General features: G+C 42.4%; 1 protein-coding gene across 5 annotated transcripts in view; it reads left to right on the forward strand.

The window, feature by feature from the left end:
- The window catches only part of SNRK (SNF related kinase), a 58,216-nt gene extending 45,259 nt beyond the window's left edge, over positions 1-12,957 (forward strand). For all 5 annotated transcript variants that reach the window (XM_032307102.1, XM_032307022.1, XM_032307189.1 and 2 more), the window contains 3 exons: positions 2,713-2,925; positions 5,185-5,319; positions 9,058-12,957. In XM_032307102.1, the coding sequence (XP_032162993.1) occupies positions 2,713-2,925; positions 5,185-5,319; positions 9,058-10,249 (1,540 nt within the window). In that variant the 3' untranslated portion in view covers positions 10,250-12,957. The remainder of the gene's footprint in view (positions 1-2,712; positions 2,926-5,184; positions 5,320-9,057) is intronic.
- The last annotated feature ends 3,019 nt before the right edge of the window (positions 12,958-15,976 follow it).

Genomic DNA, 15,976 nt, shown 5'->3' on the forward strand with positions numbered 1-15,976 from the left:
CCACTTACTTGGCTAGAGATTTTTCTTTTTCCCCTTACTTGGCTTTCTCCCTTCAACTACCTTAGAAGTCATAGTCAGATGTTTTTAGTGAGTCTCCTGTTTTAACACACACGTACATATTTATATGCTTAATTAATTATAATTTTTTTACAATTTCATTTACTTATTTGAGGGGGGATGAAAGTGCATGGGAGAGGGAAGGGCAGAGGGAGGAGCAGAGTTTCTGCTGAGCAGGGAGCCCCCTATGTGAGGCTCAATCTCAGGACTTTGGGTTCACGACCTGAGCTGAAGGCAGACGCTTAACTGACTGAGCCACCAGGTGTCCCTATATGCTTAATTTAATAAAATTGATAGTTAATCCTTATCTTTATGTCTTCCTGAACAACACAAAATCCTTAGGACAGTTTACCATTCAATATTTTCTATCTCCACAAATTAAACTGTTATTGTTATAATTCTGTATAGTAAAAATATTGTTTAGAATTACCCAGATGCTTGATTAAAAACTTTTTGTATATCCTTCCACTTGGGATCACATTCTTCTGCTAATATTATACCCTTTAGAATTCCTTTGAGGAACGTTTGTTTATTGGTGATCGACTTCCTCAGTTTTTCATTGAAAATCTGTTTATGTTACATATGCCCTTGAAAGTTTCATTGAGTGTAGAATTCTAGGTGTGGACAGTTTTCTCTCAGGTTATTGAGGATGTTACCACTCTTCTGATATGTCTTGTTGCTTTTGGGATATCATCTATTCGTGTTGTTATTGTTCTTGCTCAGGTGATTGTCTCTTCTCAGGCTGCTCTAAGAGCTTCTGTTCATTCTGCTTAGGATGTGTTAGGCTTCCTGGGTCAGGATTTGTGTTTGTCCATGAATTTGGAAAATCTTTAGCTACGATAATTTCGAATATAGTTTCTTGCCCATTCCTTTATTCCCTTCTGGAACTCTGATTAGATATATGTTAGGTATTTTCACTCTCTCCTCCTTGTCTTTTCATCTCTTCATATTTTCTCAGTCCACTGGTGCAGGGTTATTTCCTTGGCTCTGTCTTCCAATTCATTAATTCTCTTTCTATCTAATTTAAAAAATTTACCTATTGCTTTTTTTTTTCAGTCTTTTGTATTTCACGCTTCTCCATGTCTTAAACATATACAACACAGTTGTCTTCTGTGTCTGAAAATTTCAGTTTTTGAAGACTTTGCATTCTGATTTTGCCATCATGTATTACTAGTTTTTGTTAGTACTGATTTCCTTGATATTTTTTGTCTATGAGGTCATATTCCTTATAATATTATTTGGGAAGTTCCTTTAAGTTATGTTCCTAGGGAAAGGTTTTACATTTCCTTCTCTGCTCTGGTTACTTAGGAGCACTCCAGCTTTAAAACCACCTGAATTAACTTCTTCCTGACATGTACCACACAGATATCATTAATTTGGACCACAAATGTGTGTGAGGACCAGCATGTGGCTAGAAATTCTTAGAAGAGATTTCCCTGCCTCACATCCACAGCCACTGTTGAGGCAGGCAGTTTTCCTTCTTGATATTGTAACAGATTGGTTTCTCATTTCTCATTCCCCCTGCCACTGAAGCTGGGACCCTAGTTCTTTATGAGGGCTCTAGTTGTACTCCCTGCCTACACATTATATTCTGTTTTTTGCACTCAGTATAGTTTTCAAAACCAAAGCAGAAGCCTTCGGGTCAAAGGTTAGCTTTGTCATTTGCCTCCTAAAATTCCTGTCTTTTTTTTTTTTTTTAATTCATTTATTTGTCAGAGTGAGCACAGGCAGACAGAGTGGCAGGCAGAGGCAGAATGGAGAAGCAGGCTCCCGCTGAGCAAAGAGCCCGATGTGGGGATGTGGGACTCGATCCCAGGACGCTGGGATCATGACCTGAGCCGAAGGCAGCGGCTTAACCAACTGAGCCACCCAGGCGTCCCCTAAAATTCCTGCTTTTATTCCGTTTTTTTTCCTGTTGAGTCTGCTTCCTTCCATCCACGTGTGTGTGTGTGTGTGTGTGTGTGTGTGTGTGTGTGTGTGTGTTTTTTATTTTATTTTATTTATTTATTTTTTTCCCCACACAATGCATTTAAACAAAATATATGTTTAAAAGCCTGTGGCGTTGTGATTGTTTCCATCAGGATCATTTATTCTTTCTGAAGCAGAAGTTGGCTCATGCACTGTATTTTGTATGTCACCGTTGATCATTATATCTGGTTCTGGCTTGCAACTAAGCCACCGTTAATTAAGCAACGGATGTTAATATCTAGAGCTAATTCCAGATGATAGGAAGCTGTTTGGCTTACCAGTATATCTGGCAGTTGTGATTTTCTTTCTTTCTTTCTTTCTTTTTTTTTGTAAGATTTTATTTATTTATTTGACAGAGATCACAAGTAGGCAGAGAGGCAGGCAGAGAGAGAGAGGGAGGAAGCAGGCTCCCTGCTGACCAGAACCCTGAGATCATGACCTGCGCCAAAGGCAGAGGCTTTAACCCACTGAGCCACCCAGGTGCCCCTGGCAGTTGTGATTTTCTATTTATGAAACTGATGGCACTAAATTTTCTTTATTACCATCTGCCACACTACCACCACCACTAGTGGGCCTAATGAAATTTGATGGCATAAGTATAGGAAAGAATTCTGATTAATAAAATAATCCACCATCACTAAGCCCTGCCAACAGTTTGCTCTAACAGTGGACTTACTTCCTTTCCAGCCTGATCACACGGATGCTACAGAGAGATCCCAAGAGAAGGGCCTCCTTAGAAGAGATTGAAAATCATCCTTGGCTTCAGGGAGTGGACCCTTCACCAGCAACAAAGTATAACATCCCCCTCGTGTCGTACAAAAACCTCTCAGAGGAGGAACACAACAGCATCATTCAGCGCATGGTGCTTGGGGACATAGCAGACCGCGACGCCATTGTGGAGTATGTCAGCACTCACCAGCACGGGGCCATGGTTTTAGGATTCTTGGAATGGTCTCTCCTCTTAGCTTGTCAGGGCCTGCAGACACTTTAATGAGTAGAGTTCCCAATTGGCAGAAGTCATGTCATTTATTTCTGGAGTTCCTGTCTCATAGGTTTTATTGTTGTGTTGTTTTTATTTTTATGCTAGTGAATAAGTACACCATTGCTGGGTGGTGTCATCAAATGCTGTGGCCTCTCTTCCTTCCTGTCGGGGTGGATTGGAGTAGCTTCTTTTGTATCCCAGTACACGTCTTTTCCATAGCAGCATCTTCATTGTTGTGTCTCCCTCTGCTCCCCACAGTGAGTGGAGAGAATGGGGCAGACCACAGTCCTCTAATTGAGGGGTCGACACATGGGACTGGTCACACATTATTGTAAGGGAAGTTTTAGTGGACTGCAGTCATGCTAGATGCCTTGGGTATTGTCTTTGGCCACATTGTGCTACAGTATCAGCCAGAGTAATTGTGAGAGAGACCACAGACCCACAGCCTATAAAATGTTTACTTTCTGGCCCTTCAGAGCCCTTACTGGAGCAACCTGCCACCCACAAGATACAAAATTGTTAATTAAGTCATTTAAAACCAAAGCCAGTTTTTAATAATCTGAGAAGTTTGGAATCAAGGATAATATAAAGATGCAGTTGCTTTGTTTTAGTAATGATTTATTTCTATAAGAGGTCCTGTCTAGAAAATCATGAAATATTTCCACAAATGAAAAGTCAAAGTGTTCTTTAACCTGTTGAATGAAACCATCAGGTATGATGAAAAGAGGAGTTACTCAGGGCGGAGTGGTGGGGAGGCAAAAACAAAAAACAAAAACAAAACCAAAAAACTCAGATTCAAAATTTTGGTTTAAGTACAAATTTCTGCAGATCTCCAGCTGCATTATGAGTTGTCATACTTAATGACCTAAATGAACAGAGAGAGCAGGACACTTGGCTGTGCCTGCCAAAGACACTTGTTTTAGCAATGTGTAGAAAGTGGTTTTTCATTTTGAGTGCATAGAAGGCTTATTTGTATCTCCCTGAATTGGCTCAATGTTCTTAGCTTAAATGGATACGTGTAGCTGTGTCATTTAGAACTATTTGATTCATGTCAATTCAATGTTGTATTTGCAGGGAGGGTCAGTCTCATTGGTTCAAGTGACTCCATTTGCATGTGCACTAGTGGGCAGGTGCACGGTGAAGCCTGGGCTGGGAGGCCCGAGCTCACGGCCCCCAGCTGGCCTCCGCTCTTGCTCGTGGCTTGCTTCTGTGCTCCTCCTCCTGAGCACGATGCCTCAACTCAAAGCCACGTGTTTTTGGTCCCATCAGAAGAAGCCAGTGCCCTTAGCTGGTACTCAGCTTAGGAAACCACTCGAAGTCATTCTGAGCCCAGAGTTTCATCAGGGCTCTTAACTTTTAGAGCCTTGCACCTCAGTCTGCCCTGCCTCATTAGCTGTGACTCCCCCCTGTTAATTTTGTGAAAAGGGATCCTTGTATTCTTTCCTAAGTGTTCATTTTGTATTTTCACTCACCATGACGGTTTCTGGGCCCTTATAGACCCTTTGTAGCACTCTTGTGCAGTCCTCAGGCCAGGCCAGCTGCGGGAGGATAGGTGGCCATGTGCCCCATGGGGTGGAATGTCCTGAGCTGGCCTGCAGGGTGCCTGTTCAGACTAGGGACTTGGAGCAATCTTCTGAAGTGGATAAATGAATACGCTGATTTTATTCAAAGAAGGGGCTAATGATATGGTCTCAGTTACATTAGTAATTCATTAAATGCAAAGGGTATAAAAATAAAAACTTACCCTTATTTTTCTGATTGATGCTAGTATTTCAGTGCACATTCATACAGCTCATTTTGTACTTCTGATGGAATCAAGTAAGCCAACTTAATGAAAATGAACACTTTGACACAGATTAACGTTTTGTATAATGCATACATTCTTGGAAAGCTTCATCACCTTTTTTTGCATCGAAAATTGACATTCAGCTCAGCTGCTCTCGCATTTTGGATTTTTCTTACTGAACATTTTTATGTAGTTGTTTTTTAGAATTTCATGAGTGATCTAAATAACTACTAGGTTTTTCTTCTTGTTTGTGGGTTTTTTTTTTTAATTTTATAGATTCCAGATCATTGGATTTTATTTGCTTGTACTTTAGTTGGGGGAAATGAGTTCTACTTATAAAAAAGCAAACTTGCTGATGTGGCTTACATTTATTCTCCCTTATTTTCCTCAGGGCCCTGGAAACCAACAGGTATAATCATATCACGGCCACTTACTTCTTGCTTGCTGAAAGGATCCTGAGGGAGAAGCAAGAGAAAGAAATACAAACCAGATCTGCAAGTCCTAGCAATATCAAGGCCCAGTTTAGGTGAGAAAAAAATCTTCACTGATTTTAGTAAGTTAACATTTTGAAATAGAGAACCCCTTTAAAAAATATGCTTCCTAATAACTCTTTGGGGCCTGAGAGTATAAACAGTGGTGACGGCCTCATTGGAGAGGCCATGCATGGGCTCTTCCTGTATGGGGAGTCTTGTTCCTTTGTCACCAAGGACACCTTCCTTCCTGGACTCAGGGGAGTGGGGCTGTGGCTGCTGGCCTGGCCAGGAAAACATGTTTTGAGAAGCAGCCTCAAGCAGAGTGTCAACTATTTTCATTAAACTCTTCCAGATCTTATATGTATTAATGTGTTATTTTCTTCAAGTTTTCTTTCCAGAAACAGGACCAAATTTTCCCTCTGTTACTTGAAATAATTTTTAAGAACATTTAGGGCATTTCTGTGCCTTGATATTATCTCAGGATTTCAGTGACTTGACAGATCAGCTAGTTGATTTATTGGCTGCTTGACCTTGAGAGATCACTTCACCTCTTTTTGACTCAGCTTCCTGGTCTGTGAAATGGGAGTATAATACATCCACCTCCTGAGCTGAACTCTAGGTGTTCGCTGTCACTGTTATGACTCTTTCACCACCACTGGTGTCTTCGGCCAAGTCATAAATATGCTCTACCCCATTTTTTCCTCCTCTCTTCCTCCCATTCCCTCTTTCCAACCTTGCTTTTTCTTCTGCCATATTAACTTTCCATTTAAAAATCAAAGGATGAAAGGATTACATTTTTATATCACCACTATGAAAGTTCTGTAGAATTTATCTTTCCCTCTTCAGATAAAGTAATCCGTGGAAGTGTAGTGATTCAAAAACAAAAGGATGTTCCCAATTCTGAACATTCTCTATGTGTACATCCATATACAAATATCTGTGTGTGAATATATAATAATAATTATTTAAAATAGGCAGAAAGCCATTGGATTTAAATTACTTGCAGTCAGCTTACCATGTATATAGGTTATTACTTTGGATGCAGGAACAGAGAAGAAAAAAAAAAAAACAAAAGAAAAGAAAAAGCATTGCTGGGTGGCCAAAGAATAAAGATTTAGAAGTCTAGAACTGGAAAGTTGACTTAGTAACTTCATTTAGATCCTAGATGGAGGCTTCTGTAACGAAACCTAGGCAGGCTGTCCGCTGTCTGTGTGAAGAAGACTGCATCCCAGGGAGCCAGGGACTCAGGCTTGAGACCAACCAGGATGGTGACTTCAAGTCGTGAGGTCATCCTAGTCCTGACCTGAGCCCCCCAATGGGGAAGAGCACAGTCACCACACATCAGGCCACCAAGTCTGGAGTCAGTCCAGCCTTAGAGAACAGAATATTTGGATTTGAGCCATTTTTGGTGGAACAGATCAGAGCTCAATCTAAAGTTGATCACATATGTAAATGATTCAAGTTGGTTGTCCTTATTATAAAAGCTATATAAAAGTCCATGGAGGTTATAAAGAAATATCAGAGCCTTCCCTCGAGTTTTCATTTTATCCTCCTGGGGATACCAGAGTGGAGTGGGCCTCGACTCCTCCCGAGCCCAGGGCAGGAGGCGCATCTGCTTCCTTGCCTTCTTTTTACTGTCACTTTGACTTTATTATCAAAACCCTAGACCTGAATTAGTTCTGTCAGTGGACATGCCTTTAGGTCAGAGTGACCTGGGGCTCAGGACCCTGGACTGAATCAGGAGACAGATGTGGAAGCAATCGCAGCTCTTCAGGGTTGGGTAGGCAGGGTGAGCCAGGGAGCCACAGCTGCAGAGAGAGCGCCTCCTTTGGGTCCTGCTAGGGTGGACCTGAAGCATGGCATGGCTTGCGTGTTAGCAGAGGACCCCAGCACCGGAGGGCTTGGTGCCAGCATCCTCTCTGGTCCCAGGAAGTGAGGAGAGTCCCTGAGGCTAGACTAGAGGCCAGGCTGGGCAGCAGCCATTCAGAAGCTTCCAAGGTTGCCCCCCGGGATGGGATGGGGTGGGGGGGTGCAGGATGGTAGCCTTGGGACCCAGCCTGCATGACCTTGGGGGAGGATCATGGTGCCAACTTGTGGAGAGCTGAGGGGATGAAGTGATAAAGTGCATTCACCCCTGTCTGGCTCTCCCCGCAGTGCTGGCGCGGAGAAGCGCTCAGGCCCTGTGAATTGTTCTGTCCCCCGTGACTCCTCTGTAATTCTTGTTTAGCCATCTCTCCTCTCTTGTCAAGCTAAGCCATAATTTGCTTCCAGTGTTGTGGCAGTGGAGATCACATACTTCATTTGGCACACATGGAGCTCAGATGTGTGCTCGGTTAGTGTGAGCAGCTAAATGGCTCGACTTACTCCTGTAAATCAGAGCCATTGGTTCAGAAGTGGCCCGTGGAGGAGCCAGCCCAGTGGCCATACCCACCCATCCTGTTTTGGGGGGTGGGCTCTGAGAACGGTTTTGGCTTTCTTTTCCAGTGGGGTAGGAGGTGGAGAGAGAAGAGCCTCCACCATGTGTGGGCCCGCTCAGCCTGGATGGCGCTGGCTGCCACTCTGGCAGGTCAGACACAGTCGGCACCTGGGCCCCCACCAGTGCAGGGTCCCCAGGTTGTTTGCGGGCGTGAGGCGCGGGGCTGCTCTTCCAGAACCTGGTAGTGCCATTCTCCAGAGCCACAGGCATAACCAGGGCTTCGTGCATTTGTGATGTCTAGAGACACTTAATGACCTCAGAGACATTATCCAACACTCAGCTTTTAAGAACTTTGTCCACTGCATGGACAAAGAGGAGGACGCTTTGTGTTGGGGGAAAGATGTCTGTTGTAAATTCCTGTGAGTTTTTCAGAGCTATAGATTTAATTGGGTTTTACTTGTAGGGTAACATAATTGGTGTGAAACGAAAGTGTTGTAGTGTGGAAGTAGCTGTTTTAAAGATCTCTGGCATCTACTATTCCTCTGGACAGAGAGGACAGTGAAGAATTCCAAAACAGGCTAGAGACCTCATTTTTAAAAATATTTTTCTTTGGCTGCCAAGCAATGTTCTTATTACTTGGGTGACACTAGACTGGGGAGTAAAATCAAAGTTTAAATAATTGTGGATTTGTTACTTACTACACTTGGGTGGACATTTAAAAATACATGGATTCATATTTAGCATCATGTCTTTTTAATTGGTGAAGAAGAGTTGTATGTATGCCCATGCACATTGACTTTTCTTTGCCGTATTCCTATGCTTAATCCACTGAACTATTTCCATTTATTTTTATAAACAAAACTTTTACACCATCCTGTCATATCTGGAAGACTGGGAATTTCAGGTGAATTATATATATTTTTTTTTTAGGTGAATTTTATTAGCAAACCATATGCCTTCAAATTTTGTGACCTAAGACCCAGAGGAACAAAATGTGTGGTGTTTTGGTTTTGCTTTGGTGATCTCCCTTGTGCTTTTTAAAATTATTTTTCTTGTGGTAAGACTCATATAGGGAAGATGGAGTATAGCTCTTGGCCCTCTTGTCCTGACAGCTCTGATGAAGTTTTTATCCGCCTGGTTAGCCACAGACTGAGCCATGTTTCAGAAGCACGTGTGCCCTGCTGGTGTCCTTTCTGATCTTTATAGGATGTTGAATGGGTTTGTGAAGCTGCTATTTCTTTTCTTTTTTTCGTTTCTCTTTTATATATTTCTTTTCTTAGTCTGTGGATTTTGCCCTAGTCAGTGTTATGTGATGTAGTTTGAGTAAAGTCTGCATATTATTACATGGCTTTCTTCTTCCAATCTGTTTACACAGACAGTCATGGCCCACCAAAATTGATGTACCCCAGGACCTTGAGGATGATCTCACGGCCACTCCTCTGTCCCATGCGACTGTCCCTCAGTCTCCTGCTCGGGCCGCTGACAATGTCCTCAATGGCCACAGGAGCAAAGGCCTGTGTGACTCGTCTAAGAAGGACGACCTCCCTGAGTTGGCCGGGCCAGCGCTCTCCACAGTGTCCTCGGCGAGCTTGAAACCCACAGCCGGCGGGCGCAAGTGTCTGTTCCGCGTGGAGGAGGACGAAGAGGAAGATGAGGAGGACAAGAAGCCTATGTCCCTCTCGACACAAGTGGTTCTGCGCCGGAAGCCCTCAGTGACCAACCGGTTGACGTCAAGGAAGAGCGCTCCTGTCCTCAACCAGATCTTTGAGGAAGGGGAGTCTGATGACGAATTCGACATGGATGAGAACCTGCCCCCCAAGCTGAGCCGACTCAAGATGAACATCGCCTCCCCTGGCACGGTGCACAAGCGCTACCACCGCAGGAAAAGCCAGGGCCGTGGCTCCAGCTGTAGCAGCTCAGAGACAAGCGACGACGACTCCGAGAGCCGGCGGCGGCTGGACAAAGACAGCGGCTTCACCTACTCCTGGCACCGGCGGGATAGCAGCGAGGGGCCCCCTGGCAGCGAGGGCGATGGCGGGGGCCAGGGCAAGCCAAGCACTGGCAGCAGCGGTGCGGACAAGGCCAGTCCGAGCGAGAACAATGCGGGCGGGGGCAGCCCTGCAGGTGGCTCGGGCAGCAAGCCCACCAGCACGTCGGGCAGCACGCGCCGCTGCGCCGGCCCCGGGCCCGGCGAGCTGGTGCAGAGCCTCAAACTCATGAGCCTCTGCCTTGGCTCTCAGCTGCACGGTGGCGCCAAGTACATTCTCGACCCACAGGGCGGCTTGTCCTTCTCCAGCGTCAAGGTCCAGGAGAAGTCCACGTGGAAGATGTGCATCAGCTCCACGGGGAATGCGGGCCAGGCCCCGGGTGTGGGCAGCATAAAGTTCTTCTCTGACCACGTGGCAGACAGCAGCACTGAATTAGAACGGATAAAGAGCAAGAACCTGAAAAATAACGTGCTACAGCTACCTCTGTGTGAAAAGACCATCTCTGTGAACATCCAGCGGAACCCTAAGGATGGGTTGCTGTGCGCCTCCAGCCAGGCCAGCTGCTGCCATGTCATCTGACTGCAGCCCGCTCTGGCCACTGGGCACTCTTCCTGCTCGGAGCGGTGAAGACTGGCTCGCTTCACTCTTTTCTTTTTGGTTTTACTCTTTAAAGTGGGCGTTAGGAGCAGTTATTTATTACCTTTTCATTTGTTCGCCTGACGATGTGACAATGCATGGTCTTTGTGCATGCTGCTAGACACTTCTTTTCCAGCCGAGAAGTCTGTTGTGTAATTTTTACATTTATAATTTTAATGTGGATGATCAGGATTAAATTAAAATGTATATTTGGAACCTAATATAAATGGAGCACTTAGAAATTTGATGTTCTGCACTTAATCTAGAGAGAAAAAAATGCTTTTGTTTCCTTGTGAAAAATCTAAATTCCTGTCCTGACCTTCTATGCTAACGGGGACTCCGTGTTCGGAGGCACACTCTGTGGTGTCTGAGACAGAACCAAAGCAATAACGTTGTGATGCCGACAGGCCTGGAGCCTGCGAGCGTATGTGCGCCCCACCTTCCGAGGCCTGTGCAGAGCAGAGTACAGCGGGGGTCTGCACTGAGAACCTTAAAACCATGATTTCAACACACCCACACCTGTTTGTCTTAAACTATAGTGCGAAAACAAGTTTGGGCTCTTAAAATTTAACTGAAAAAGATTTTCTTGTTTTGTACTAGGTGATATAAAGTACTTAGATTTATAAGGCAGCTTCCCCCGTAGTGATAAATTACAAGCAGACAATCCTATTTTGTAATGTGATGAAGTGAACTGATGGTGTCTTAACTCTACTTATAGAGTGTATAGTCTGTGTAACAGAACAAAAAGATGCTCGGTGTAAATTCCTTCCTAGAGGGCACACCCTAGGCTTTCCTTTAAAACCATGTAGATAGAAGAAACTGTAGGGCGTAATACGGGAGCAAAGGTGCACGCAGAGGTTGGCAAAGTCAAAACCCTATAAATTAAAAAAAACAAAAACAAAAAAAAACTACTGGGATTTGATTTTTAGGAGTTTGGTAATTAGGCTGTCTCTCTTGTTTTTTCCATTCTATGTCCTTTAGCTTAGTAAGCTATGAAAACTGGCTGGTCAAAAACACATATAAAAGACCAAAATTCACACATACAGCAAACAAAAATGCACAAAGCCTGCTTTGTTTTTTTTTGTTGTTGTTGTCGTTTTGATTTTTGCTTTTTTTTTTTTTTTCTGGGAGTGTTTTTCACTTTGCCTTCCTGCCAAAACAATAATCAAAGAACTCTTGATTTAAACTGTTCCTGTACAAAGACTACTTTGACCAGATAATCATCTTTCATGGCATTTTATCTTGTAAGACGCAGTATATTGCAGATTGCTAATTTTGGAAGGGGCCAGATGCTACTTTTTCAGGCTGTGCCCTGGGGGTCTTCAAAGCAACCCTTATCTACATTGGTGATAGGATGTGGCTGGGCGGAGTTGGGGAAGGGGGACCGTCCCACAGTCAGCAGCTTTCCTTCATGGCTCTGAAGTGACAGTCACTTTGTCTGTAGAGTGGGCAGAGCACCAAAGGACTGCATTCCATTGGTCACGGTTTCTCCAAGTACACACTGACTCTGCTACTTAGGATTCATAGATTTTACTCCGAACTCTGAATTTCACAATATACTTACTAAACTAAGATGATACCTTAAATACTTATTTTGCTTTCTAGACCTAGGCTAGATATGTTTTAAGCTACAGCTCTAGTTCATTGTGATATTTATAATTGAAAGCTACCAGAAAAGATGTGTGGGTGAAGCCATAGAACATATTTGCTTGAAATTCTTGAGCAGGGATCTTATAAAGGGCCAGAAATAAGATGTGTGGTTCACATAGATAGTGAGCGTAACATCTGTATTAAACGTAGGAGAGAAGTTTATAAAGGGCATTGGCAATAAATTCTTTGTTGCAGCTGTTTTCCAAGTAATGTAAATACTTCTTCCTGTGATTATGTATAGCCTTGGAATGGCACCTTTTAACTAACCCGTATGTGTTTGGTTTTCAATGGTTTTTTATATTCAGATGTATATATGGTGCTCACTTTAGGATCAGCAGTGTTGACCGTTTATGCTGCATAGCTGTATTATAGCCTTATTAGTTGTGTGTGGTTGGTTGACCCTCTGGGTATACAGATGTTAGTCTGAGTGGCGTCTTACTCATTTGTTCATAAGTGAATGATTGTGCATGTGTTGTATGTCATAGTATGTCGTCACATAAAAGGGAGGGAGCAAATAACCATTACATTAAGATAATATTGGACCAAACTATTTACTAGCTCTAAACAGTTCTTGTACCCCTTAACCTGTCTTCAGAAGTTGCATAGAGTTATAGTAGTGTGTAAATTAAATATTGTGGAAAAACAATTAGTCTTGTATTTTTCTGTATGTGTGTGTACATATATTATATATATATACACATATATATATACATATATATATAAAAAATTATGTACTTCTGGCAATTCTATCTGTATTTAAAGATTTGACAATCTTGACACCGATTTTAAGAATAGCTGTGAGACTGAATCAAAGGAAAGATATCCCTACCAAGTTAAGAATTGATGTGTGTTAAGAGGGTACAGAATTATCAGCTGATTTGGTCAGTCACTTCCACTGCTGGTTGATTTTCCTCATTGTGTAAACATTGACAGGTATGTGACAAATGGGAAAAAAAAAAATCCAAATAATAAAGTGGCATATTGGTGTTCAGCAATATAAACCGCGTCCCATGTTTCTGTTTCTTCTGAACATAACCTTGTACAGACCCAGCCTGGGTGACTCGCAACACTGCATGTGCCATGCACCTGCGCTGCCAGGTGTGACTGGAAAGATATCATTGTCACTGTCCCTGCCTTGAACTCGGCCACAAGTCTTAGGTGGCCCCAGGCCCCATTAATTGTAATTTATTTCCCCAACTCATTACTTCCCTCACTTGGCTTGTCACCATGCTCCCAGATAATGGAATAAACTGAAGCCATTAGAACTGCCACAGTCTTCCTCTTCACCCTCCCACCTTCATCTGAGTCGTCATGCCCTGCCCTTGCTCCTCGTTGTGTGATCCCAAGGTCAGTTCCCTTACTCACATCTTGAGGCTTTATGGGGATGAGTGAGGCAGCCATGAGGACTACTCGTTCTCTTCTTTCTTGCACCATCAATCTTCGCTTCACTGCTAGGTCACTCCTAACAGCAAGTAAAACAAACATGACTTTATTCCCCTACCTTAAAGAGATGTCTTTATTATTCTCGCTTATCTTTGCTCTTTGAACCCTTCCAATCAGGCTCTTGCTGCTGTCACCCCACTATAACTGCTTTGCTCAAGGCCAGCAGTGACCTCCATGTGCTAAAAACCAGTGGTCAGTTTTTAAAACCAGCTTTGAGATGTAATCCACATAGCACACAATTCACCAGTTGTACTATTCAATGCTTTTCACTGTATTCTGTTGTGTAACCATTACCATAAAGCCAAAAAGAAATCTGTACCTGGTTGCACTTCCTCCCTTTCAGCTCCCCACTGCAACCTTAGTCCCTGGTGACCACTAACCCCAGTAGTCCGCTTCTCACCCATGGTAGCATTTGATGAGTTGGTCACCCTTCTTCATAAACGTCATATTGTTCTGGACCCCAATTCCACCTCGCTGTTCTTCATCCACTGGCTCTTCTCTCAACCTCTGAACTTGGAGTACCCCAGGGTTCATATCTGGATTGTTCTCTGCACTTTCTGTTGGTTATCCCATTCAGTCTAAAGTATACATGCAGGTAGAACCGAAAAATATATGTAACCTACCTCCCAGGAACATCTGATTCCAACAACCTATTTGACTTATCAACATGGATGTGTCTAATAAGCACCTAAGTTTTTACATGCTCAAAACTTAAACCTTCCCTTCAAATCCTTACCTTCTTAAAGCTTCCCTTCTCATCAGTAGTGGCTTTAAACCTTTTGCACAAGTCAAGAACCTGGGTATCCTTCCCTCATTCCAATATCCAAGCCATCAGCAAATCTTATGCACCATTCAAAAAAGGACCCGTTCTTACTGCCTTCCCTGCTAACACTCTAGTCCATTATGCCATCATCACAATTGGACAACTAAATGCCTCCTGGATGGTCTTGCTGCTTTTGCCCTTGCTTTTTTCTTATCTGTTCTCTGTACAACAGGTTGAGTGATCCTTTTAAAAGCTAGAGCATGTCATGTTTCAATGAAAGGTGTTTTCCAAATATTTGAGGATTTTCCACATAAGTTTCTGTTACTTATTTCTAGTGCAGGTCTGATTTGTCCAGAAATCATGCTTTGTATAATTGAAATCTTTTAAAACTTACCAAAACTCTTCTTATGGCTCAGCTAATGGCCTTTTTGGTGAATGTTTTTGTGAGTGCTGCAAAAGTGCAGTTGTTGGTAAAGTGTTCTGCACATCAGTCCCAGTTGCTTATTAATGTCAGTCAAGTCTTCTGTATCCTCACTGATTTTCTGTCTCATATCAGTTAGTGAGAGAGGAGTATTGAAATCTAGAATTGTGGGTTGGTCTATTTCTCCTTTTAGTTCTGTTGGCCTTACTTCATGAAATTTGAAGGTTTGTTGTTAGACACATACACATTTAAGATTGTTAAGTCCTCCTGATGGACTGACCTTTTTCATCATATTCAAATGTTCCTCTTTATCTCTGGTAAATGATTCTTTGTCATAAACTCTACTTTGTGCGATATAGCCACTCTAGCTTTCTTTGATTGCTGGGAGTATTTCTTTTTCCATCTTAACTTTTAACCTATCTGTGTCTTTATATTTAAGGTAGAGTTGTTTTGGTTTGGGGTGTTTTGTTTCCTTTTTATGGACAGCATATAGTGGGGTCTGGCTTTTTTTTCCTAACCTGCAAATCTTTGCCTTTTATTTGCAGTATTTTAGGTCAAGTACATTTAGTGTAATTATCAACATGGCTGAATTTAAATCTACGATCTTTCTGGTTTTCTATTTGTCTCATGGTTCTTGTTTCCCCCTCTTCACTATGTTGTTTTTGTTTAAGCACTTTTTATTGGCTTACTGGTTGTACATCTTTAATTTTTTAGTGGTTGCTATAGGGATGGTTTTATATATATATTTATAGCACATTGTATTTATTTATGTAATATACATAATATATAGATTAGTAATATATATATAAAACTGCAATCTACCTCATGTAGAATGTAAGAACCTTACAACTGTATTTCCACTCTCCTCTTTGTGCTATTGGAGTACATTTTATTTTTATATATGCATAAATATTTTTGTTTTAAGTTTTCTTTCTAAGAGATAAAACAGAAGGGGGGAAAGTCTCTTTTACCCACATCTTACCAACTCCATCATTCTTCACTTCTCTGTGTAGATCTATGTTTTGGTATTTTCCTTCTGTCTTTAGAATTTTAAATTTTCATACAGTGCAGGTCTGCTGGCAATATATTCTATCTGCTTTTGTTTGTCTAAAGAAGTATTTTTACTTAATTCATGAAGGAAATTTGCATTGGGTATAGACTTATAGGTTGATTTTTATTGCAATGCCGGACAACACATTTTACATTGTTGAGTGCTAGACTTTCTATTCATGTAAAAAGTGTTGGTTTTCATTTTGGCATAAAGTTACTTGGAAGCAGGGAGGTCCTTTGGAGTTTTGCTTCTAGAGTGTTTTAGGACAGATCCAGAGCTGTCTCTAGGGCTAATTTGACCCACACTGATACAATACGTCCTAAGCACTCCAATGAAGTGACA

Source organism: Mustela erminea, chromosome 1 (genome assembly GCF_009829155.1).
Source record: "Mustela erminea isolate mMusErm1 chromosome 1, mMusErm1.Pri, whole genome shotgun sequence".
Taxonomy (NCBI): domain Eukaryota; kingdom Metazoa; phylum Chordata; class Mammalia; order Carnivora; family Mustelidae; genus Mustela; species Mustela erminea.